The sequence below is a fragment of the Protopterus annectens genome, chromosome 3.part1, assembly GCF_019279795.1.
Source record: "Protopterus annectens isolate FY-2018-M chromosome 3.part1, PAN1.0, whole genome shotgun sequence".
NCBI classification, from domain to species: Eukaryota; Metazoa; Chordata; order Ceratodontiformes; family Protopteridae; genus Protopterus; species Protopterus annectens.
The window spans coordinates 1,346,801,830-1,346,828,785 of record NC_056732.1 but is presented as its reverse complement, the minus strand read 5'-3'; the positions used below and the strand labels follow the sequence as shown (position 1 = coordinate 1,346,828,785).

Genomic DNA, 26,956 nt, shown 5'->3' with positions numbered 1-26,956 from the left:
ATACCATGTTACTCTATTCTAATACTCTGCAGCCCAACTCAAGACTGGTATTTCCAGAATTATTTTTCTCTGCTTCCCCCATTGTTTATTCAGGTATACCACAATAACTCTGCTCACTGCTTCAAAGAGAAAGCTTACTTTAAAATAAAAATAGAAACATTATAAAAGATGATGTATCATAGGAAAGACCATGTAACAGAAATCTGACTGTACTCCATCCCTTTACCCAAGATGTTTCTTTTACTGACCATTAATCCCTTTCAGTATCCTTTTCTCCTATTGTCCTGCCTCTTGCATAGCTTTAATCTCTCATTTCTTGCAACAAGCAGTCTTGACTCAATGACTGCAAATGATGTAATTTACTGACTACGTCATTTTTTTTCTCTTACACTGCCTTTCATTTTTCTGTCATCTCTCCATGTATTTTTAAAAACGAAAAATGGCCAAGCAGTTGAAAGACTGCAACACCGATTTTATTCAAGTAGATAAAACCATATAAGTTAAAAAAGAACTTTAAGTGCTTTTCGTCTGCTCACACGCAGACTTCTTCAGAAGTTACAAAAACAATCAATTAAACATGCTTAAATAGTCAACAGCTGTGAAAAAGTGCTGGAAATTTAACTATAATCAAATAGTTAAAAGCAGACCACCTTAACTTGAACCCTGATCTTTGTTTGTTAAAAAATAACTATTCATGCATAAAAATATGTTCAAAAAATGTATACACATAACTACAAGTGCAATTTAGTGACAGTAAAAGTTGAATGCTGTTCATTTTACTAAAGCTAACACAACTTAAATCCTTTCTTACACACAGTGTGTTTAAAAATTGACAACTATCTTTGTAAGCTTTTAAGCTTTAAAATGCTCATAATTGAGCATGATTCATTTAAACCTGGAAAACTAAGAGCGTTTAATTTTAACTGCCAAATTAATTCTAGTTCTTCCAATTTGAAAAATGCTGGACCACCCCTAATATCGTTTACAAACTGGTCAATAACCATGAATTTAAACTGATGGTGGGCATTTAAATGAACATGTTTTGCTAAAGCATTGTCTATTTTATTGTGATTAATAGCATAGGTATGCTCATAAATTCTCTCAAGGAATCTCCGTTCCGTTTTATACACATAAAATGCTGGGCAAACTACACATCTAGCTAAATAGACAATGAACTTAGTGTTACAGTTGTATTTAGATTTTAGCCTATATTTATGTCCATTAATTTCAAAAGAATTCGTGGCATCTATAAATTTGCAATAATTGCAGTTTTCGCATTTGAACGTCCCTGTAATTCTAGGCACCTTCAATTGACGTCTTTCCAGGAGTGTTTTTAAATTACTCCCTCTATTGAATACTACTGATGGTTTGGTGCCGAGACGTTCGAACAACTCATAGTTAGTTCTGAATAAGTCCCAATTCTTATACACTATTCTAACTACTGAATTACTTTGGACATTGAAAGTTGTTATGAAACTACATTTTAAATGTTGTTCCCTCTGTGCTGACTGCTCTATAGGTAAATCTATTAATTCTATATCCAATGTAGTCTCTCCAATATTGGATGTAAATTTTGTTGATAAAATTGGTTTCAACAAAAATCTTTCTCTTTTACAAGTAACTGCTTCTATTAGGGAGTCCAATAAATCTTTGGGGTAGCCACGGTGCATGAACATTTCTTTCAAAAATAAACATTCCTCAAAGAAATCTGTGTTCAAACTAGAAATATGTGAGGCCCTCACCAACTAGCCTTTGACTGCAGATTTTTTTTGGTGGAAAGGATGGCAGCTTGAGAAATGCAAAAATGAATTTGAGTAAGCTGGTTTCTGAAAGCTTTTTGCTGTATAACACTTTAACTCTTTATTTTTTACTAACCAAATGTCCAAGTAAGGAATAACATCAGTATTAATCCAAAAAACAGACACGAATCAAAAAACAAGCAAGCCCAGCACAACAGGACCCAGAAAACCAGCAAAGTTACGTGTTGAACCGACTTTATTAGAATATAAAAAAAACAGAATAAAACCAAGCGCTTTCGCTCGGTTATTACCGAGCTTTTTCAAGGTGAAATACAAACACTTGTTGATTCAGTACAGGTGATTAAATACTAATTTCAGCAATCACATGACCCTCCTAATTAACCAAGTTCAAAATGTAGCTGTGAAATACAGCCATGGCATACTCCAAATTACAAATAAAATATAAAAGAAATATGTATAAAAAAATAGTACAGACCAGTACCAATACAGTAAATGCTCCATTGTTAAAATTATAAACATGTCCAATTAGCTTAAAACAATATCTATATTTGTAGTCAAATTTATAATCAAATTTGTTTCCTGTACAAATAGGAGTAACAAATAATAAAATAATGAATAAACAATGTGTCAAACATAGGTAAAGGGTGTTACAAACGGGCCTTTCTCAACTTTAGGACACTGTTGATATTTATATTCTCATTCAAGCCGGGAAACCTTCCTGAATCTAATCTCAGCTGCCAGTGAAATTCTTGGTACTCCAGTCTATTTTGCCAGCTAATTGTATTTTGGGTAAAAATTGGTCACAATTGGTAGTAAAGGATTATTAATATAAATTTTGTCAAATTTGGTCATATGTTACATATAAATTTTATTACATATTTATTATACATTTTTTATATATATATATATATTGTTATTACACATTTCATTTTACATTTGGACATGTTTATAATTTTAACAATGGAGCATTTACTGTATTGGTACTGGCTTGTACTATTTTTTTATACATATTTCTTTTATATTTTATTTATAATTTGGAGTATGTCGTGGCTGTATTTCACAGCTACATTTTGAACTTAGTTAATTAGGAGGGTCATGTGATGGCTGAAATTAGTATTTAATCACCTGTACTGAATCAACAAGTGTTTGCTATTCACCTTGAAAAAGCTCGGTAATAACTGAGCGAAAGCGCTTGGTTTTATTCTGGTTTTTTATATTCTAATAAAGTCAGTTCAACACATAACATCAGTATTAAAACTATACGTAAACTGTAAAAAATCTGTTGAAGTATTGAACTTTTCGACTAACTCAATCGCTTTTGCTTCATCCCCGTTAAATAATACAAAGATATTGTCTAAAAATCTAGCGTAATATAATATACACTCAGATACCCTCTCGTCGTTAAGTATAAAATTGGGTTTCCCAGTGGGCCATGACCAAATTGGCCATGCTAGCCCCACAAGGGGAACCCATTGCTAGTCCTACAGTTCCATTATGAAAGCTATATCCCTGTTTGGTGCTCCATGTTTGCACATTATTGCTGCTATCCACTCTATACTGACATTGTGGGGTATGCATGTATATAATCCTTGACATCAATTGTTAAAAAGTTTGTATCATAACTGTATTCCAAATCATTTATACTGGACAAGAAAGACCAACTGTCTTTACATATTTGTTTTTCTAGTACTACGAACTTCTGTAACATAGTGTCAATGACCTTCAAACATGCATATGTAGGAGAGCAATAATGCACAAACATGGAGCACCAAACAGGGATATAGCTTTGATGATGGAACTGTTGGACCTTACATTGACAAACAACTACTTTATGTTTGATAATAAATTCTACTTACAGAAGGTAGGACTAGCAATTGGTTCCCCTTGTGGGGCTAGCATGGCCAATTTGGTCATGGCCCACTGGGAAACCAATTTTATACTTAACGACGAGAGGGTATCTGAGTGTATATTATATTACGCTAGATTTTTAGACAATATCTTTGTATTATTTAACGGGGATGAAGCAAAAGCGATTGAGTCGAAAAGTTCAATACTTCAACAGATTTTTTACAGTTTACATATAGTTTTAATACTGATGTTATTCCTTACTTGGACATTTGGTTAGTAAAAAATAAAGAGTTAAAGTGTTATACAGCAAAAATCTTTCGGAAACCAACTTACTCAAATTCATTTTTGCATTTCTCAAGCTGCCATCCCTTCCACCAAAAAAGATCTGTAGTCAAAGGCCAGTTGGTGAGGACCTCACGTCAGCACAGAGGGAACAACATTTAAAATGTAGTTTCATAACAACTTTCAATGTCCAAAGTAATTCTATAGTTAGAATAGTGTATAAAAATTGGGACTTATTTAGAACTAACCATGAGTTGTTCGAACGTCTCGGCACCAAAACACCAATAGTATTCAAGAGAGGGAGTAATTTAAAAACATTCCTGGAAAGACATCAATTGAAGGTGCCTAGAATTACAGGGACGTTCAAGTGTGAAAATTGCAATTATTGCAAGTTTATAGACGCCACGAATTCTTTTGAAATTAATGGACATAAATATAGGCTAAAATCTAAATACAACTGTAACACTAAGTTCATTGTCTATTTAGTTAGATGTGTAGTTTGCCCAGCATTTTATGTGGGTAAAACGGAACGGAGATTCCATGAGAGAATTTATGAGTATACCTATGCTATTAATCACAATAAAATAGACAATGCTTTAGCAAAACACATTAATTTAAATGCCCACCATCAGTTTAAATTCATGGTTATTGACCAGTTTGTAAACGATATTAGGGGTGGTCCAGCATCTTTCAAACTGGAAGAACTAGAATTAAATTGGCAGTTAAAATTAAACGCTCTTAGTTTTCCAGGTTTAAATGAATCATGCTCAATTATGAGCATTTTAAAGCTTAAAAGCTTACAAAGATAGTTGTCAATTTTTAAACACACTGTGTGTAAGAAAGGATTTAAGTTGTGTTAGCTTTAGTAAAATGAACAGTATTCAACTTTTACTGTCACTAAATTGCACTTGTAGTTATGTGCATACATTTTTTGAACATATTTTTCAAGTTAAGGTGGTCTGCTTTTAACTATTTGATTATAGTTAAATTTCCCGCACTTTTTTTTACAGCTGTTGACTATTTAAGCATGTTTAATTGATTGTTTTTGTAACTTCTGAAGAAGTCTGCGTGTGAGCGGACGAAAAATGCTTAAAGTTCTATTTTAACTTACTTATATAGTTTTATCTACTTGAATAAAATTGGTGTTGCAGTCTTTCAACCACTTGGCCGTTTTTCATTTTTAAAAGTTTGTTTTGCCTCAATTTTACTAGTTTTTATGGCGTCTTATCTTTCCATGTATGACCAGGTTGCCTAGTTCTTGATGGCTTCCCTCCTCTTGGCTTCCTCCTCCTTTGGTCTGACTTTAACACCATTTGTTCCATTTTGCTGTTCTTCCCTTCTACTTTAACCTGTCTAGCCTGCTCAGACTTTCTGGGATGTATGAATGGATTCATGCTGATTAGCCAAAGATAGATTTGGAGAACGCCAAAAAAAAAAAAAATGAAAGCAGTCCACCAAAACCATGTTCAGCATACATTTAAACATTTTTTTTTTTTGCAGGAGGATGTATCTGCTATGTGAGGGGACACTCCCACACCCCATGAGTTATATATATAGCAACTCTGAGGTCACGCATCAGTGGTGAAAAAGACACTCTACAGTGTCAACAAACTGCCTTCAGTTTATTTGCACTGACTGAAGCTACCTTCAATGAGATGACATGCTCCCACCTGAATCCTCTGAGGCTTCAGTTGCAGTGACTCCTTTTTGGAGGTATGTTCTTCTTCTACTTCTTCTCCTTTTTCCCCTTTTTCTACTGTTTCGTGTATCTCCGTCCCTGCTTCTGCAGTGCTGACTACTGAACTCTCCTCATCAATAGCTGCTTTGACCAGCTTCTTTTTCTTCTGACTGTATCCTCTCTGTGCACTCCCTTCATATTTCCTTTGTTGTCCATGTTCTTTCCTCCATTTCTGTCATTTACTGTACCCAGGATCATGCTTGCCCCACTTATCTTGTTGATGTCACTTTGTCTTCATTTACTTTCTCTTTAGTTCTTTCCCCACTGGTGCATCTATGTCAGATGTTCTCTGTGACGCTTATTTCTGATGACATATTTGATGTTTTTGTTTCTTTGTGTCTGTTGCTCCTGTGCTTTTCCTTCTGTGTGTACTTATATACTCCAGTTAAGATATCAAAGTAGTTAATCCATACAATAATTCTCAGGGCATTCATTGGCCATAAAAGTCAGACATCCCTTTTCAGAGTTTATGTAGTGAATTGGAATAGTCCTACACCAGTTTTATAAAAATACCATTAAAGGATATAAGGTTAAGTGTTCTGGCTTCTCTCATAATTTCCTTTTTTAACTTTATAGCTGTACAGGCATGCTAATATGTAATCTGCGTAAGTGGAATCTTATTTCCAGCTGTTTTGAACAGCATTGTTTCCAGTTTCTACATTCAGAGCATGCTCAGACATTCATATTATTCTTATGTTATTCCATCTGGATCTGTTTTCTAGATTATACAGTTTTCTTCTTTGCCATTATAGCCATTTTTCTACCTACATCAGGCTTCTACTGTGTTTCTACACCTCTCATCTTAGAGCTACTCTGTTCTCTTACAAGTCCTGGGTTATTTTTTTCAGCTTATTTGCTTCTTTTTTTTGATGACATAGAATCATAGGATCATAGAAAGTTACTAGCTTATTGGCCCTGATGCCCTTACATGCCTAGCCTAGAATTTATCCCATGTTCCTACAAGTCAGCACCCAATGCCCCTGTCCAGCAGGGACACAGGTGGAATCCCAGAGGTGAATTTTCTGTTCCCCATTCAGTTATCCAAGTTGTGCTTGAAAAGGGTTAATGAGGTACTCTGCTTGACATGGAGCAGGAGTCTATTACACAGAAGGGGGAGTATCTGGGATGCAAATCCGTCCCACCAACAAGTCCTATTGATGTTACAGACAAGGTTGAAGTCACACATGTGGGTTACTCGAGTGGAGCTTGGCTTGCTAATATGCAGCAGTCACATCAAGGAGGGGTCTGAGATTGCCTTGTGTGCCAGGCAGAGGTCATCTTTGAGGAGTCTGTAGGAGACTGAGTAGAGGGGCAAGACCTTTAACCTATCTGTATAGAGTAGAATTCTGAGGCCCTGGAGTCTTCTGGTGAGGAACCTCTGTGGTCTCTCCAGCTGCTGCATGTGCTTTGTGAGGTACATGTTGATAGGGCCATTGTACTCAATAATGGGTCTTATAAGGAAAGAATATGGGGATGTTATGACCACATTGCCCCTGGATGAGAAACCCTTACTAATGAGGTGGGCCATGTAGAAAGCTTTCCTTACAACAGAGGCAATATGGTGGTCAAAAGTCAGTTTGCTATCAACCTGGTTGCCCAAGTCGCTTACAATTGAGTGCATGCTTAGGACCTTGTTATTAATGTGATAATTTGTGGGGAGGTCACTGTCCCCAAAGGGGATGATGATGCATTTTTTGGCATTTAGTTTGAGGCCATGTTTCTGGCACCAGTCATTTGTTTGGGTGAGACCCTCTTGGATGATGTCCACCTCACTAGGGAATTGATGACAGCACCCAGCTTGCAGTCATCTGCAAACTTGGTCAGCTAAAGCCCACTGGTTTTAGCCTGCACCTCAGAAATGTATATCCCAAACAACAAAGGCCACAAGACCGATCCCTGAGGTACACTGCTCATTATGGGTCGACTGATTGAGGTGCCCCCCCCATTTTGACTAATTGAATTCTATCAGTGAGCCAGTTTGCTACCATCTAGTAACATACAGATTGATGCCTAGTTGAGAGAGTCCATCTATTATATCAGAATGGGGAATAGTATTGAAGTCTTTTGAGCAGGTCAAGGCACTGTCACATAGGCAGTGTGCATGGTCTTCCCCTAGTCCATGGCTATGGTGACTGTCTCAAAGAAGTCAATCCAATTTAACAGGTATGACCTCTCCTTGATGAAACCAAACTGTGTGAGATCGAGTGTTTGGAGGTTGCCAAAGTCCTTGTTAATGAGTTCCATGATAATCCACTCTGTGGCCTTGCAGATCAGGCTTCCTGAATATTGCATATTGTTTCCTTCATTACATCTACATTACCAATGACTGCAATCAGCTTTTGGAAGATTTTACAAAGCTGTCCTTCCTGTGGAGCTGCTTTAAACTCACTCAGCTGTTGTTACATTTTTTTCTTTGGCCTCCATATTGTGATTTTCCTTTATTTATTTATTTATTTATTTTTTTTTTGTTACACCTGGAATTGGTTTATTGCATTTTTCCTGGCACTTTGTCCAGAACTTTGAGCTTAAGCAGCCATCTCACCTGAGCTCTCTGACACCCTCTCTTGTGCATTATTCAGGGGCCTAGTCTTCATGTTTGAACCTTTTTGTCTAGGCAGCCTTACCATGTAGCTTCCTTCTCATTCAGGAGAGGAGCAGCCTGGGAAGGATGTGTTGGCTCTAGACACAGGCTGGAAAACAGGAACACTCCCATGCAAGGCTTTATAATGTATCTGCATTCAAAAATGTGTAGTTTGTTTACTTTATCTCAGAGAATGTTACATATATGTACCTAACTATGTCCTGTATGCTCCAATAAAAGGAGGAATGGCTGACTGGTTGATCAAATATAAAATGCCAATATTCATATTTAATTAATAAGTGAATATAACTTTTTAAACATGAACTATAAATACTGGCTGCAGTTAACTGCATTGTTATATAGAACTTTAGAAAATTTGCTGTTGATGATAACATAAGCTGGTGCTGATTGTGGTAACAAACACAACAGTTTTTAATGAATGGCGAGTTTTGTCACAACAATAGGAACATACAATCATTCATGGAGATGTTTATACTTTACTGCACAGAATTATTGAGTTTGGCATGGGTATATTGACAGTGAGCTTGGAAGAACAATGACCCACACTAGTAACTGTAAGAATTTATCACAGTAACTGTGCACATCATTTCACATGATATTATTGCATAACTACTTTGCAGATAGTAAGTCTGCCAACATATAGTAAAAGGGCTGATGATGACAAAGGGCAAACCATTTAGACTAAGAGCAGAATGTAAATACGATGGCATGAGAACACCATGGTGGTTGTAATGTGTAATACTCAACTGTAAGTAAGTGTCCAATACGTGAAACAAGACACATAAAGATCTTATAGCAAAGAACCTTGTGGGCATACTGTTGTACAGCTACCACATCAAGCAATTTCTCTACAGCAACTGAAAAAAAATATAATTCTAGAACAAATGAAAAGCTATGCACATCCTTGCTATGCATAGTGCAGCTGGTAAAGATTCAACTACCAAAGGGAAATCCACTGACATAGGAGCTACTGTGAGACAGAACAATGCTAACATGCCAGGGGTGATGCTTAAATAACACCTGCTACTGGCACAAAGGATTAAAGGGATCAATACATAATATAGGTTCCATTTGTGGAATGTTTATCAGGGCAAAGGCAGTAAGTAGTACTTTGTTATGAGGAAGTATTAGGGTTTTGCTGGAGAGTTAGTATGCTATAATGTAACAGTTCAATAGGGGATCAGCACAACAGCAAAAATGTAATTCAAAAAGCATTTGTGCCGCAGTAAAAAAATTCATATTAACACAAACTAAAGAATAGAAAACTGGACTTTATGCATAAATTATATGGCAGTGCAGCATTGCAATGGCAAAAAAAGAACATAACAAGAATCATAGGTTCATAGGTTCATAGGTAGGTACTCGGCTATTGGCCCTAGGGCCTATATAAGCCTAGCCAAAAGGTACCCTGGCTTTCGCCACCCAAGAAAATGATTTTCCTGTGCCCCTGTCGAACAGAGCCACAGAGGTGATCCCTGGGGTGAATTTCCTATTTCCCATCCAATCATCAAGATTTTTCTTGAAGAGTGTTAATGAGGAGCTTTGTTTGATATAGATAGGTAGTTTGTTCCAGAGTATGGGAATAATAAAAGTTAAATACTTTAGAGCTAAGTAAGAAAAACACAGATCTTCCCAATATAGACAATATGGAGTAGCAGAATTACTTTGCAAGTCTCTTTCTTTCCAGTAGCAGCTGTCAGTCACGCGTACTACAAGTCTCAGTAATCTCCGTCACAGTTCTGACACTTTAGCAACAGTGTAGGGGAAGAGCCATCAATACTTACAGCACTATAAATTAGCATCCTTCCTAAAGCCTGCAATTTAGCTACTTTTTTTGCGTATAACTGCCATGAATAGCTTAAAACAGACCCTAAGAGAAACACGTGTGCGAGTCATTCAGGGAAATGTCAGCAGTCCTATTACAGAACTAAAAGATGCCTTTGACTCACTTCTGGCATTGCATGATCATGGAATAGGAAAATGCTTCCTTAAGTTTAACATGACTCATATAAAAGGGACTTGAAAGGATCCTGGGAAGAAGAGATGAAATCAATAAATCAAGACAACTTTAATAAAGTAGGTTCCATAATAGCCATTTTGTGGAAAACATTCAACTTTTATAAGAAGCACTTATAGTGATTTTGAAGCATTAAAATAGCTCAGCAAAGAAAGTTACGATTAAAAAGCACATTTTTGATCACAAACGTGGAGCTTTCCTTTAATGTATTCATCATATTCCTCTATGTAGAATGTGTCTTAATGTTGGTCCTGCTGTTGGCTTCAGATTACATGTTGCTGCATTATGTTGGGGCAAATTGGTGCATGTTTCATAAAAGTCTTCAGGGCTGGGATATTTGAGTATTGTTTGTTGGCTCAGTTATTACTGCAGATATTTAAATCTCTATTTTGTTCAAAACAATGCAGAATCTCTCGTTTTTAATTTGGTAACAGATTTTTTTATACATTTATTATTAAGTAGCAAATATTTTGTCAAGGAAATTGATAGCTGGCACTGTTGTCAGTCGTATTAGATTGTGGAATCGAACATATACTCACAATTAATTATTATTTTTAGGCTGAACTCAGTGATGGAATTGCAATACTAGTAGGAAGTAATGACAGACTGCAAACAATAATAACCCAGTTAGAAGAGACTTGCAGAGCCATTGAGGTAAGTAGCTGAATATTAATATTGATTGAAATTATTCTACACAATATAGCTTTATTATCCTACTATTCCAACTAGGAATTTTGCTCTTTTTATGATAGTGTTTCGTCTCTGCAACTTTTAACTTTTTCCAGTTTAATTACTTAATGGAACATACTATGTCAATTTCATGTTTGCCCATGTCTGTTACAGATATTTGCTGTACTTTTTTAATCTATAACATTATCTCTTTGACTATTTTTTTTACAACAGTGGAGCTTTCCTTTCTTGGCCACCACTGAAAATGAGCCTATTTTAGTATTTTAGGCCGAGTCAGCCTAGCCTTGTCAATATAGACATACCGCAGGATTTAATAAAATCGGTGTAGGCACAGTGTAGAGCCTACATGGAATGTATATGTGTACATGGCCAACGTTTCTCCTCAGCAGCACAACTTGCATATTAATGATAGTGAGCTACCGAGGGAAAGCCGAGGAACATGGATATTGAACCAGCGTAGGTATAGGTGTAGCAGTTACTCATAGCTGCAGATGAGTCTGTATAATGTGTCAATTTTATGATGTGCTATGTTTTTTATAATTAGTATAATTTTTTTTTTTATTATTATTTTTTACTGGCTGCGCAGCACGGAGCGCAGCAATGCCAAGCTGTGATCACATATAGAGAGCTGACACGTGGCAGACATCCGAAAATAGAAACAGGATATAATTAATTGTCATAATCACGTTTATGTTTTTTATTTTATTTATTTATTTTTTAAGTTATGTTTCTGCAGTGCAGTGCAGCAGAGCCGAGCAGAGCTCATACATACATGGCCGACACCTCCTAGACATCTAAAAATAGAAACCAAATGTAATTAATTACTTAATTATAGTTGTGTTTAAGCATGTTTGTGTAGCATGGGGTGGTGCTCAGGAACACTAAGAGGTAGCCTAGTGGAATATGTGAATGTATACTAGTTTTTATAAGCTCCAACTAGCTACATGGGTAGAGTTATCGTCTTATGTGTAGTAGGTCCTGGGTTCGAGTCCATAACAAGCAGGATATGAATGTAATGTTTTCTTTTAATTTTATTAAACTATTATGAATTTTGTCACTGCTGTGCTCTGCTTATCCCTGGCTCATTCATGCTAAGCAGTGCATAAACATGGTAATGGCTGCCAAAGTTTGCACAGTGCTAAGCTTCACTAAAATAACATTTCTGTGAGTTTTCACACTGCTTGCCTTCGCTTAGCTGGTTTATGTGATGCTAAGTTGCTGTATGATGTGTAAGGGTGGGAAAACGATCTATATTAAACCCAATAGGTGGGAATTCTGCAACAGCCATCGAATTTAATCAACTGTCAGTATGGCTGGTGGTGTTGGCGAAGGTCTGCACTTTCGGGTGCAGAGGTGGGGTATTCAGGAGTCCTGGGTCATAGTTGGGCTTCTTGTTCAAAACCATGAGCCCCAGTTAATGTGGTATGGATTTCAGGGCTCAGAGTGTAAGGTGGAGGCCTGGGATCATTTGGCCAGGGATCTCACCAGTGTTACTGGCATCCCCCAAACAGGTGAGCAGTGTCATCACCACTTCGATGGCATGAAAAGGAGAAAGAGGGGAGCCTTGGACACCTGGGTCCAGGACACTTGAGATGGGGAATGACTCACAAGTATGTAAGTATATCTTCCTCTGTCTAACCAAAATACAAGCTGTATGTCTGCAAAACTTGTATGCATAATGATGTGCTTCTCTCCCAACAGCTGCAGCTGAGATTACTCACAATGATGGGTCCATGCTGGGTGCCTGGCCAGGTTGCGCCATTACCGTGGTAAGTACAGATTTTGTATGGCAACTGTAGTGCAATAAGCAAGAAATAAGTGAAGTATTTACCGCGATAAAGTATACACAAGAAAAACTGTAGTGCAATAAATGGGCATGTAGAGTTGTAGTGCAATAAATGAACACTATGATCTGTATTACAATAAAGCAATAACAATACCAATAACAGTAAGTAAAATGTTGTTCAGCAGGATTGTGTTGTCAAAACCATTGCAGTAGAGTGGTATGCATTGATTGTCTATGCTAAAGTTGCTGCAGTCAAGTGTAACACTGTAAATAGAGGTAGCCAGCAAATCTAATGGTCTGCAAACTGTATTGCTTAACTCATAGTACTATCCAAGCTGTCTCCAGGCTAGTATCATTCACATGATGCTGTCTCTTCCACAGACATCAGGGAATAAAAGTATATGGGTGAGGAAGCCCAGTCCATGGGCAGATATTGTGTGTGGGCTTGAGAGATATTTCAAACCAATAACAATAAAATGAGTTAATTACCATTGTTGGTTCTAAACCACAGCTTTTTTCATATATGCAGTATGGTTGAATTCCATGCATGTGTGTTCTACTGTCACTGCAGTCAATTATAACACTGAGATAGTTCTAGAATGCCAGAGGAATGTCCTTTAACTTGTATTGCTCATAATTCCAGGTAATCGCCATTCAAGTATCAGTCACTCAGTAGTCACTAGTGACTCAGTAACTCTGTTAAAGCTTTGTATGTAGTACATTTTGCCACAAACAATCCTGGGTTTGAATCCAGTGATATGTAGTACTAAATTTTCAGTATCAGTCATGTAATGCTCACATTTTCTCTCACCAGGAACACAACAAATGTATGGGTGAGGTGACCCATATTATGAGCAGATTTTACAAAATATTAACATCAGTACCAAGAATGTGTACATCAGCATTGCTGATTCATAATTAAAGCTGTGTAATCCCAGTATGGCTGTATCCCTTGCATGTTTGTACTAAGTTGCTGCAGTCAATTATTACACTATTTGCAGATGTCCCTTGCAGTCACAGCTATTGGGCTCTACTCCCATGCCTGCCAACCAAGACATGATAGCTGTCTTGTTTATTTACTGTGCACAAACATGCCTCTAAAGTGTCACGATTTCTTGTAATGTAATTAAAACTGCCTAATCCATCCATCACATGATTAGCAGATAAATTATTACCTGGTATGCAATGTATTATCAAATCTGTTTATAGAACATCTTGGTAGTTATATAAGTCCAGATTATGTGAAATTGTTCTGTTTAGTGGTATACCTGCATTTGTTATTGCTTGGCCCATGCTGACCCATGCTAACAGATTAAGAGATATATACATGCTAAATCAGTTATAGGAGAATTGTAGCCACTGTACTCAAACCTGAGACTACACACCTGTAGAGTATATATTTCAGTGTTTTTAGAGATATAATCTGCAATGTCAGTAATGGAATGTTTTTTCTCTCTCTCCCCATCCATTATCTTCATTTATTTATTACTGTTATTTATTATTATGGTTTCACATTAACATATTTTGTTAAACTAACTATATTTTGGAAAATATAGTTGATTATTGTTATGTTGTATTATGATGCAATATTAACATATTTTTTAAACTAACTGTTTTGTTGGCCATATGGTTTACTTTCTACTGGCATGCTGTTACCATACTGACTGTCATGTGCATGTTACTTAATGTTGTGCTGCACATAATATACAGTAATATGTATTTGGATGAATAAATATGATGTTCATTTCTGTTAATACTAACAATGGTTTGGATATTACTAACTGTAACTTATTGCTATACCTCATTAACCACAGCACATCAAGGTAGGCCAGTTCCTGCTGATCCCCCTACCTTGCCTCAACCGGGCATGGCACCAGGTCCTGGCACATCTGGGACCCAGATCAGTGATGCCCCCTCTGCTACCCCTGCACTACCTGTGGCATTGGGTAGTACTGGCCCAGGAGACAGGGATCGGCCCCCTTCTGGGAGCATTTTTGGAGGGAGTTTTGTTACCTGTGCAGAGCTGCTGGTCTTGGTGCCCAGGATAGTCCACAGTGGCTATGACCAAGACCTGTGCCAGATTGAGGGCTTGCTGGCCACCCTGGTTGGGCAGCCTCACCCTGGTACCCAGCCTCCTGCACAGCTACCCTTGGGGCAGTGATGGACCAGTGTCATCAGTCCGATGGGTAGGGATGTGAGTCACACTGCTGCAGTCTGGAGCCACATGGGACTCGGATTCCACAACACCGTCCCTATCCAAGGTGTTCACCCTCTCATGTGTCACACACTGCCCCTGTCTGCTGTCTTGTCTGTTTGCAAATGCATTCTCACCTACCTATGTCCCTTTCCTAATATTCCACTCTCACCTTAAAAAAAAAATGGGCACCTGTCCCAAAATAATATCGTCCCATCCATAGCTCTCCATTTCGCACACATGTCCACTGGATGCGCATAATTCAGTCGAATTGTCTTGAGAATGCAGTTATGTTGTCCTCACCCCTCTCTCTGGGGTTTGAGAATCCAAATTCATCTACAAGTCTGTCAAAGTGCACAGCTGTTGCTGTACAAGAAATGGATAGCTATGGTTCTTTCCTACACCCTTCCTGCACATCCTTCCCTACCTTTCAGTATGTTTTTCCCCATGTTTGCCCCATTTCATCACGTTTCTATATCCCCTTTTTTCTTTTCCTTATATTTTTTTAGCCCAGTGCTGTGCGACATGTTACATAGCACTTATGTGTTTCTAATATTGTAAGACACGTACAAAATAAACACCTCTGCCATGTTTCGATCCTGAGCCCATCACACCTGCAGCACACTGCATTAACCTGCCACATCATATAACTCTTAAATAAAACAGGTGGTTTAAACAAAACATAGTAATTGCCAATTACAGTCATTAGGCTTGTTTCAGTGGAGCTGCGTGCTGCGGCACACCGCCCAAACTGGAATAAAAAGTAATGGAAAAATGGGAGTGTACCTTGGGCTCTGGTGCAATAGTACAGCACTAGACAGCCAAAGACATGATAGTGGAGTTAACTGAGACATGTGATAGCAAGTGAATGTGCCCTTTTATCAGCAACATGTAGAAAGACACCTGCTAAGGCATTCATGACAAAATACATATTCAGCTGGGACTCTGGTGCAGAAATATATCCATATAAAGCCATGCACATACTGATGGATGTAGAAAATGTATGTCACTGCCTGCATGTGTGCACAGATATCTTGCAAATACACTGCTGTAGCAGTGACTCAGTAGCTCAGTCTGTCAAATGCCTTACATACAGTACATTTTGCCACATACAGTCCTGAGTTGTGCTGCATTTCAATTACGTTATGTATGACTCATGCACTCATTATCCACACAAAGTATTGCACATTAAATAACTGCTTTACAGTGCTAGATGTCACAGGCCTGCAGGTAGGGACACACATCACATATCCCTATAACATTACTATATGTCACCTAGTACTCAGTTATTGATACAGTTGCCTAACATATAGTACGTACCATAAACACATGCCGTAATTGGAGTGTAAAGGGTACCCTCATCCTGGCTCTGCCTCTATGACAAGGCTGACACACCTGACACAGATACAACTTCAGCTTGTTGTCCTTCAAAGTGTTCACATTCACTGCCTATGTCTATTACCTGCAGCAGCAACTGCAGCCTGTGGTAGACACAGCTCTATGTAAAGGTTTCTGCTACAAACCTACCCTCTGCGACAATGTAGTCTCCTTACCCCAGTACTGTCCATCTCAACAGCTAGGAAAGCGGCCCTGTTCTACATGAAGGCCTTAAGTTTTGCACAATGGTTGCATGTCATTGGCTAATGATAGCGAGACTCAGCTGTTTTGGCTCCAGTTAGCATATCTGAGTCACAGATTGGCTTAGAGGCAATTACCTGCTAATAAGAAGCATGTGAAAATGCAAGCAGCTGGCTATAGGCAAACATTCTGTATGAGACTTTCCTCACACAGAGCATACCTTTGGGAAAGATTACTGGTAGCACATTTCAACAGAGGAGTATTGCACTCCACCAGTTATGTAACTGTTTTTATATATAACAGGATTCAGATGGGAGGATAGAGGTATGGGGAATAGGGATTACAGCAGTAAGCCTGTCTTAGATCTGTGGTAATGATATGTCATTGATACCCTGCTGTCTTACACATACAGGGGGCATACAATATATCAGGGTTTCATTGTCTTTTGTCATTGTGGCACACTGGTGTTGTTGGACAATCCCAATATAATGGTCATAATAGCACACTGCTGTTTGTCTGGCACTGCTAATATGACATATTATTTTGTGTCTGACTTTAGGGGACACACCACAATGGACCAGAGTGTTGGGTGTATGATCACACAGCAGATTCACTCATGGCACCTAGGGAACTACTTCAGAAATTATACTATCTCCATTGTATCCACACATGTAGTATGTTGTCACTGAGGGGTGTGACATGCGAGAGCAAGCAGTGGATAGTGCTGGCCATTTTATTCTTGCTGTATCTGTACATAATGGACATCCATGTATTTGATCCTATAATGTGTATCCCTTTTGCTGTGTTTCAGGACTAATGTATTGCAGATGGCATGCCCCCTTCTCAGATGTGAAAACAAAATAATACTTCAAGGACTATGACAGCATCATCACATCCTCCTATCCAGGAGGATGCATGAGAGGGAACAGCAGGCTTCATTGTAGGCAGATCTTGTCTGGGATGTGAATGAGACTGGCCACCAGAACAGGACATATGAGCAGATCCGACACCGTGCTATAGACATGGTGAATGCTGCACAATGAAGGGCAGCTGATGCAGCTAGGGATCATGCCATCACTGGTGGAGGGACTGCTACAGAACAACCACTCATGGCCACTGAGGAATTCCTGGTGAACCTAGGGACACAAGACAGCTCCCAGCCATCCATCACACCATACATCATGGAGGTGAGTGCCACGGTGTCCTCAGCAGAGAATCGTGCAGGTAAGCTTACTGTGATCACTATTGTAATACTGTAAAATTAATTCTGTCAGACTGTACATACCTTTATGTGGATGTCAGTTCTATGTGCTGTGGAGGGGAGGGGGTTCAGCTCAGTTGTACACTCATACACAGAATGTCACCAATCCATCAAGTAACACAGTAGCTACTGTTTATGTGAGATATATGCAGGTATTACTTTGTTGTGCTGCAACATGCAGTGGTACTGAAATTATGTCACCATCACCTTTTTACAGGTCCATCAGGAGTTGTCCAAGGCCATGGTGCTGCTCCTGATAAGCTTGATACTGTTTTGTTATGGAACATATATATGCTATTAAGGGTAAGGGGTAGGATAACTCCCTATGTACACTTAATGTTGTGTGTAACCAGAGTTGAATGCTTGTATGTTCCAATCTGAAACAGTTACCTAGGTTTCTAGAGTGGGTAATCACAGGAGTGTAGCTGAATGAGCAAAAACACTTTTGCAGTTATAGTTCAGAGTGAATAAGCCTCCTGGTGTATATGAGACAATTAATCCGACATGCCTTGTACATACCAAAAGGTCGATGGCACATACCTTAGGCATTGAAACTTGTAGTTGTATGTATTTAGGATAGGTGTACTAGGTCTTATGCATTGTGTTATCAGATATAGTGCCATATTGCATACCTTAAAGGTACATTGTACTGGCCAAGTGTCATGTGATTTACCTGACATGCTTGTTATAAAGGCCTTGAGTTGAATGTGTATTTTGTTGAGGAAGTCTGTTGTGCATGAAAGCAGAGTTGAGAAGATGTGAGACTCCTAATTCAGTTGTGAATACTCATTATTATGTCTATTTGTGGATTTTCCATACATAATAATGCAGGCAGTAATGTACTGCTTTTGTCTTGTTTTTCACATGTGACCGGGGCAGTTGGGGTCTCTCCCCCACACAAGCTGATGTCAGTGTCTCTTTGGACTCTGATGATGATGGTGGCCACAGTGAAACACAGGTGGGGTTGTTGGGGGTTGAATCAGTCCCAGAGGTTGACATCCCTCTTCTGCCACCATTGTCACTGCACATAGTCAATATGCTCACACATACCCAGTCCCTACAGGCTTGAAATATGGGACAGTCAGAGGATAGAGACATTGAACACACCAGTGTGGCAACTATGGCTTCAGTGAGTGTAGACATTGACTATAGCCAGAGGCCTAGTGAGGTCCCACACAGGTGGATTGACAGAGGTGCTCCTAGGAGGACTACTGTCTGTCCACCACCCGTTGCAGGTATCACATCATGGGTCACTCGGAGCATGTTTCAGGCCATCATAGAGGCACAGGTACATTCTGAATGGAACACCAGATATATACTTACTGTTATGGATGCAGCACAATCTGACATCTGTGACAGCCTCCACCACATTGGGGACACCCTGGATCAGTTTATTGATGCAGTGGACAGACGATAGGCTGAGACAGTGTCTGTCTTTGACCACACATTGCCTGTGCTGGAATGTGTAGTTGGAGTTGGGCGTTGGTCCTGTGGACTTAGGTCAGCAACACCATCTGCTGAGAGTCCACACGGCTGTGCACACTCCAGTAGTGGCAGTACATCCAGCACTACAGAGGGGAGTGTGCTGTCCACACCATGACATGGCAGGCTATGGGCACATGTTCCTGGGTGGTCCTGTGGGGGACATGTTCCCAGCAGAAATCAGTCACCATCAGGTTCTACCACCGGGTCTGACCTTGGGCATGGTGGTGCCAGTGCAACTTCTTGCAGAGCCAGTTCCCATGTTCAGGGCCAGAAATGGTGAACTGTCAACTCTACCACATATGGTCCACAGCTGTCCAACATGCACACGTGTAGGGCTAGCATTGAGCTTGACTATGTACATTCACACATCACTGTCACATGCAGGTCACCTACAGACATACACAACACCTCTCCATGGTCCATCTAACCCGCTCCCCTTCCTGACTCACGCACATGCCATCAACCATTTGGGCCAGCCTAGGCCTCCAGCACCCCCACACATCACCCTGTGCAAGTGATGATACCTGTGCCACATCCTTGTCATCCTTCCCATCGATGCAGGAGAATGAAGCTATGTGTCTGATGCACAGGGTGACTATATTACTTGATATGTACTTGTGTAAGGCAGCATTGTTTTGCCACGCCACTTGTAGTGGTCATCAACATACACTGTATGCTGATATGTGTCATTAGTACGCAACATACATTTGTGGAACTTATGTTGTATGATGTTGTACTGGTGGTATTGTTACACAATGACAGGTATGTCAAGGACCTTTGTATGTTTCTGTTCCAGGAGTCAGAGGGGATAATCTATGGACACATAGTGGCAGTGAAGCCACGCAGCATGGCATGGCAGCACAGCAGAAATATGACTTTAGCAAAGGACAGCAGTATACATGCATGGCTTCATAGGTTCACATCTGTATGACAGTCTACCAAGGGCAATGGCAGCAGTCAGAATACTCATGCATTCATAATTTCTGATTAAATTCTGCTACAGGGCAAGGTGTGACCTTGCTGGAGTGCATATTCTGCCTATCTTTAGGGAGCATAGTAGATAGATGACTCACTGTAAGGACATTAACCTACTATGGGACATTAACGTACTATGTAATGTTAGTACTACATGCTTGTGGGAGACATTTGTACCCTGCCTAATGGTACACAGAGCACCTCAGTGCAACTCAGCACATGCTATCTGTTTGATTGGCTGGGTGGCCATCACTGCAATGCACGTCATCTGCCCGAGTTCCACTTGCACTGGGGTAATATGTGCTGCTCCTGTACCTAGGGGCATACAGATGTATGATTGTGAGGGCTGTATGGCCATTATGCTAGTTAAGTTCACATGCCCTATGGCTCCATAACATGATGTATACTGCTGTAACAGCCTCCCACACAAACATGGCCACATATAGGCTAGCACCACTTCCACTTGCAGCATACAGGACATGACAAGGCACACACATATTATACTGCAAGTTGGCTGCACACAGACTCATGTCTGCTAGTACTATCAGTTTAGAACATATAATGCTTGTTGATATCAGCAAGCCTTATTGTGGTTTGTTATTTGGGGGGGGGGCCACATCACCCGCAACAAATAAAATGATGCAGAACCCTAATTATGAGTACGTTATAAAGGTTATCACATGTATGCCATATGGATATACACATGCAACATGTTGGGCAGTTTGAGATAAGAACTCCTACCTAGTTAGGCTAGACATCACCATACCTTGTAGAAGAGGGCAGTTTGAAAGCCAGCACCAAGTTATGGGCCAAAAAAGTGCATAACCATTGCAGCTGGATAGCCCATGTCTGTTGTTTTGCAGGGACACGCACTCACACACACACACGCACACACGCACTCACACACACACACACACACACACGCACACACGCACTCACACACACGCACACACACACACACGCACACACGCACACACACACACACACATACACACACACACACACACACACACACACACACACACACACACACACACACACACACACACACACACACACACACACACACACACACACCCCAAGTGGGCAGTAGTGAAATCAGAATCCCTACCTATCTAGGCTTATGCACTATAGGTCACAGAACATATCTCATGCACCAAGGCTTATGGCTGATACTATACTGTCAGCTGTTAGTCTTAAGGTGGCTAACATCCTCAGGCCTTGCAGAAGATGGCAGTTTGGAAGCCACCACCAAGTTATGGGCCCAAAAAGTATATAACCCTTGCTGCTGGATTGCCCATGAAGGAATGCTGTTGTTTTTCAGGGGTATACCCAAACACACACACCAAGTAGCCTGGTGTGAGATTAAAACTCATACCTATTTAGTATTATACACTATAGATCACATTATTTATTGCATGCACCCCGGCTTAAATCTTGCTACTACATTCTTAGCTGGTAGTCTTAAGCTGACTCACATCATCAGGCCTTGTAGAGTAGGGCAGTGTGGAAGCCAGCAGCAAGTTACAGGGCCAAAAGGTGCATATCCATTGCATGTGGATAGCCCATTAGGGCATGGCAGCTGTGTTTCAGGGATATATACACATACCAAGTGAGCTACAGTGAGATGTAGAACCCCTACTTATCTAGGTTTATACACTATAGATCACAGTACTTATTGCATTTGCCACAGGTTAAGTCTGTTGTATTTGTGATTGCAGGCACAGTATTTGTGCATTACACAAACTAGGCTTGTGTTGAACAGGATCTGTGGCCTGCAGAGTGATATTGGTTCACACTGTTATCTGCACCTATTATCCTATCAGTGAGATAACTGATGTTATCCTAGCTATGTGTGTGTACAGTTACCAGTAAGGCCATATGTGGCTACTTGCAGTTAGATAGGTGAAACTGTGGGTATAGACAATGTGCCCTGTCCATATGTGCATTGCCACCATTATATATTACACCACCTGCTCACTCGCGTCTGTGTATGTGGTGACAACCAGCAGGCATAGGGGTCTGTAGGTAAGTGGATTATGTACTGTTGTGCCCTTAGTTTGGATCCTTTGAGGAACATTATGGCTATGTGATAGTGCAGTTTACACACCATTATTAGGGTATGTTGGATAATGCAGACGTCCACACACATATTTCTGCATATAATAGGGATGTATATATAAATGTAGCTGTGTGTGGTATGATATGTATATGTGTTTTGTAGATGTATGGGGGGAGTCTATGTAGCATTATAATCTCTCTCTCTCTATACATATATATATATATATGTATTTGACACTGCATAGCGATAGATATACTATGCATGTGAGAGAGAGATACTAACAGATGGATATATATATATATATATATATATATATATATATGCATACATATATGTCTGCATGTATAGACATTTATACATAACAGGTCATTTCAATGTAGGGCTAACAGAATTGCGCTCATTTTTACTAAGTGTGCGAGCATGCTAAGTGGGACTGTCAGTACTTATAATGTGACTCCAGGCCACATCTACCTGTATTCCCGTCCGAGATTTTGTATGTTACAGACATTAACGTCTGCCTGTGTTTCTGCAGTACTGCACTTCACTCAAAATGTCCACAACATTCCCCAGCTGTCTGCTGTACTAAATATGTGACTGAAGTTGATAATGTTACACCAGCAACAGACTGACAGTCTGCATACCTCTCAAAAACTGTCCTGATTTTCACAGAATGACCAGAGTTTTGCCACATATATTTGGTCTGTTCCTCACACATTTGTGATCTGCTGGTACATCAATACATTCTACTAACTGCAGACAAACAATTGTGTATCAGACTTTATATCCATCAGATATGCACTACTGCAGCAACTTTACTTCCAGCAACTGTCTAGGTTTATGTGACCAATATTTAAACTCTGTCCCTATGTGTGGGCCTTTGCCCCCCCAGTCTTTCTGGCTTTGTCCAGATTTCTTGCACTAAGAGGTTGGGAGGTATGACAATTCTATGGAAACAACAACATACTACTACCTCACATGCCAAAGATGTGAGTAATTCCAGATTAAAACCATCACTACAATCACCCATGCTAGCTTCCCTAGTCCACTGAGCCAAACAGGTCACTAGACAGAGAGGGGTCATCCATCACACAATCAGCAGCATACATATGTACATTGTTATCCTGCGTGAAGAGAGACATACAATGTGTGAGTGCTAGCTACGCTACAGTCCTGGGATTGCCTGGTCCACTGCTATACCATAACTAATTTTCTTTTAAAGCAGTTATATGGATACACTGCTGTGCTGGGGATGGGGGAACAACAGCACATGATCAGATTTGGTAGACAGTAGTCCAAATATCATGTGTGCCCACTGTTTAACATCTCCCTTGCCTGATGTTGTGAATATTCCAACCATGAGGCCTAATGAAAATTAAGGAACACATACTATTGGACTGGGTATCAGTTGTCCCATGTGGATGTTATCTCTGACCAAATGGCCCACTATATTTCCTTGCATAACAGCAGCAGATCCATACATTTGATACCTTATTATAGTAATGCTTACAATTAGTGTGTAGATTAGAGACTTACCTTGTGAATGCAGCAGTTGACAGAAATGTAGTTCAAGGCTGACTCTGTGTGATGCAAGTGGTACACAGTCAATACATGGTTAGGTACAGGTTGTCTGGGTTGCCTGGCATCAGCTATTTTAATATATGTATGTGAGTAGGAGTAAGGTGTCAGTCCCTGGGTCCCTAGGCTGTCAGTGAACATGTTATGCATTGTCTCTTAGCCAATGCCAGGGCATACTGGACACATCTACATCTGCCTACAGGGACTTCATCAGGAGCACCTCCTCTGAGTTCTCCTGTGAGTGTGACTGTGGTGACCTAGGCATTGATGGGTGGCTGTGTATCCCTTCCATTTGCTTATCCTGCTGCAGCTGTTTCTGCAGGATCATATTATGTAGCTTGGAACATACTGTGAACATGTGTGCACATGTGGCTGGAGAGTTCTGTAGGGCTCCACCAGATATATCAAGGCATGGGAACTTTGACTTCAGCAGCCTAAACACATGCTCTATGACGTTTCTAGTCTGTACGTGTGCCTCATTATGGCATTCTTCCATGGGTGTGTGTGCATTTCTGATGGGTGTCATCATCCATGGTTCCAGTGCATAGCCAGCATTCCCCACTAAATGGCTGTGTGGGATGTCCCCCCTCGCAAACATCTGGTACAACTGTGATGTGTGCCAGATATAAGAGTCATGATAGCTGCCAGCACTTCAAGCATGCACATTCATGATAATGCCCTGGACATTGCACACAACCTGGTAGTTGATGAAGTGGTACCCCTTGCGGTTGATGTAGAGTCTACCTTCCTCATCAGGTGGTACCTTGATGTGTGCATAAGTGCAATCTATGGCACCCACTAACTTAGGGTAGTGTGCTATATGGTAAAAGTGTTCCATATTGCTGGCCCTCTCCTCAAGGGTGAGGGGAAAATAAATGTGCTTACTGGCATGTGTTAGCATGGCCTCTAGGAACTGGTGGAGTACCCTGGATCCTGATGCCTGTGAGACCCCCCATCATGTCCACAGTTGGTCTTTGGAAGGTACCTGTGGCTATTATCCTAAGGGCTACAAATACCTTTGTTTCCACTGAGTTGGGTTCCCCTCTGTTGGCTTTGGGCCTGAGTTGTGGGTGGCAGAGCTCAGTGAGTTCTTGTAGTATGTCCCTGTCTACCCTTTAGTACTCTACGATGTCCAGCTCATGTAGCTCCTGGTAGGTTGCCCTGGGCCTGAACATTCTTCTGCTTCTCTGCCTAGGCTTATGGTCAGCAGCAGCAGCAGCAGCATTGACTTCAGCATCTAACACATACAAATGCAGCAGACCTGCAACAGCCCCTAGCATTCTTTCAGTTAAAATTCCCAAGTCCGTCCACCAATGGTGCAGGGTATGGGGGAAAATCAGATTATAGGGTGTATGCATACTTTATAGTGATCTACTGTAGGTGCTGCTTGCGTGATTGGCTACCATTGATGCACTGCACCTGCCTAATTTATCATTGACATCATTTAATGGCCCTAATTTAAGTTAAGCAAGGATCAACAATAATTAATACATCATTGGCCTTTTAGATACTTTGAGCACTAAAGCGCACCATGTAAACACATGCCCAATAGGTAAACAATGCTTAGCAGTCAGTGCACACCCCCATCAGACTTGCATGCTCAGCATTGTGGCGCACAACGCAATCAGGAGCAGCTTTGCTCCAATCAGCTCAGTAGTTAGTAGACACACCCTCTCCTGATGTCAATTACCTCCTCTATGGACACCAACACAATTCTCTGCCTACACGAAGGGGATCTGAAGACAAGATTACCTCATTATGCTATTCAGTAACTCCACCTCATTTACATAGAGATCCATGCTCACAACCTGGATACTACACGCTTCCATGTTAACAACAGCATTGATGCATCATTGTAGATACTGCACACAAGGTTCTGTAATATGTTTGTGTCTCATGATATTAATATTTGAGTTTTCTACCTTTTTTTTTTTTTTTAATTTGGCATGTTTGCATACTGCGGCACTCTGTGCAAATATGCCAAGATTATTAAAAAAAAAAAATTATTTTAACGTATTTACTGTAACTTTTGGAACACACAGAGGATTGTTTTAGGTTCATAGGTATTTACTAGGCTAATGGCCACACGGGCCTTTTTAAGCCTAGCCATGCATCCTAAATCTCTGACAAGTTCACATACCCTTGATAAGTTTTAGCATAGGCCTGAGAGATGAACCATTTACAGGTTACCTGTTTGTATCAGAGACATAGGTGCCAAACCAGGGATGACTTTCCGGTTTTCCATCCAATTGTCCAAGTCGCACTTGAATTGGATTAGGGAAGAACTCTGCTTCACATGGGTGGGGAGCTTTTTCCATAGATGGGGTAGTCTCTGGGATACATACCTATCTCTCCAGCAGGTCCTATTTATACCACAGGCAAGGTTTAAGTCTTTAGAGTGGGTAATTCTGGTACTGTTTCTTTTGTGGATATGCAGGAGGTTCCTCAGAGTGGGGTCTGACAATGCCCTGTATGCCAGGCTTAGATCTCCCCTCCAAAGCCTGTAGGAGACAGAATACAGAGATAGGGCCTTGAGGTGGTCTGCATAGGACATATTACTTATGCCCTGTATTCTTTTATTGAGGAACCTCTGTGGATGTTCCAGTTTTTGGATATGTCTGGTTAGGTACATACCAAAGGGGGCATTGTACTCAATGATAGGTCTGATGAATGCTGAAGACAGTGGAACAGTGACTTCCTTGGATTTAGATACCATACCTTTGTTTATAAGTTGTGCAACATAGAATTATTTCCTCACCACTGTAGCTACATGATGATTGAAGGCTAGATTACTATCTATGTGTGTCACTAAGTTCCTGACTACTGGGTCAACTCTAAGGGATGTGTTGTCAATATGATAGTTACCAGGGATGAATGACTTCTCAAAGGATACTATTATGCATTTCTTGGCATTTAGTTTTAGTCCATGACTCTGACACCAGTTGTTTACCTGTGTCAGCCCGTCCTGGAGAACATTTGTGTCAGTGTGAGATTCAGTGACAGCTCCTAATTTGCAATCATCTGCAAATTTAGTCCTCCAGAGACCACTAACATTGGCCTTAACTTCTGAGAAGTAAATGCCAAAAAGGAGCAGTCCAAGGAC

General features: G+C 40.2%; 1 protein-coding gene across 2 annotated transcripts in view; it reads left to right on the top strand.

The window, feature by feature from the left end:
• TRIM55 (tripartite motif containing 55) overlaps positions 1-26,956 on the top strand; it is a 1,312,971-nt gene that overhangs the window by 413,535 nt on the left and 872,480 nt on the right. For both annotated transcript variants that reach the window (XM_044067375.1, XM_044067376.1), the window contains exon 4: positions 10,806-10,901. In XM_044067375.1, the coding sequence (XP_043923310.1) occupies positions 10,806-10,901 (96 nt within the window). The remainder of the gene's footprint in view (positions 1-10,805; positions 10,902-26,956) is intronic.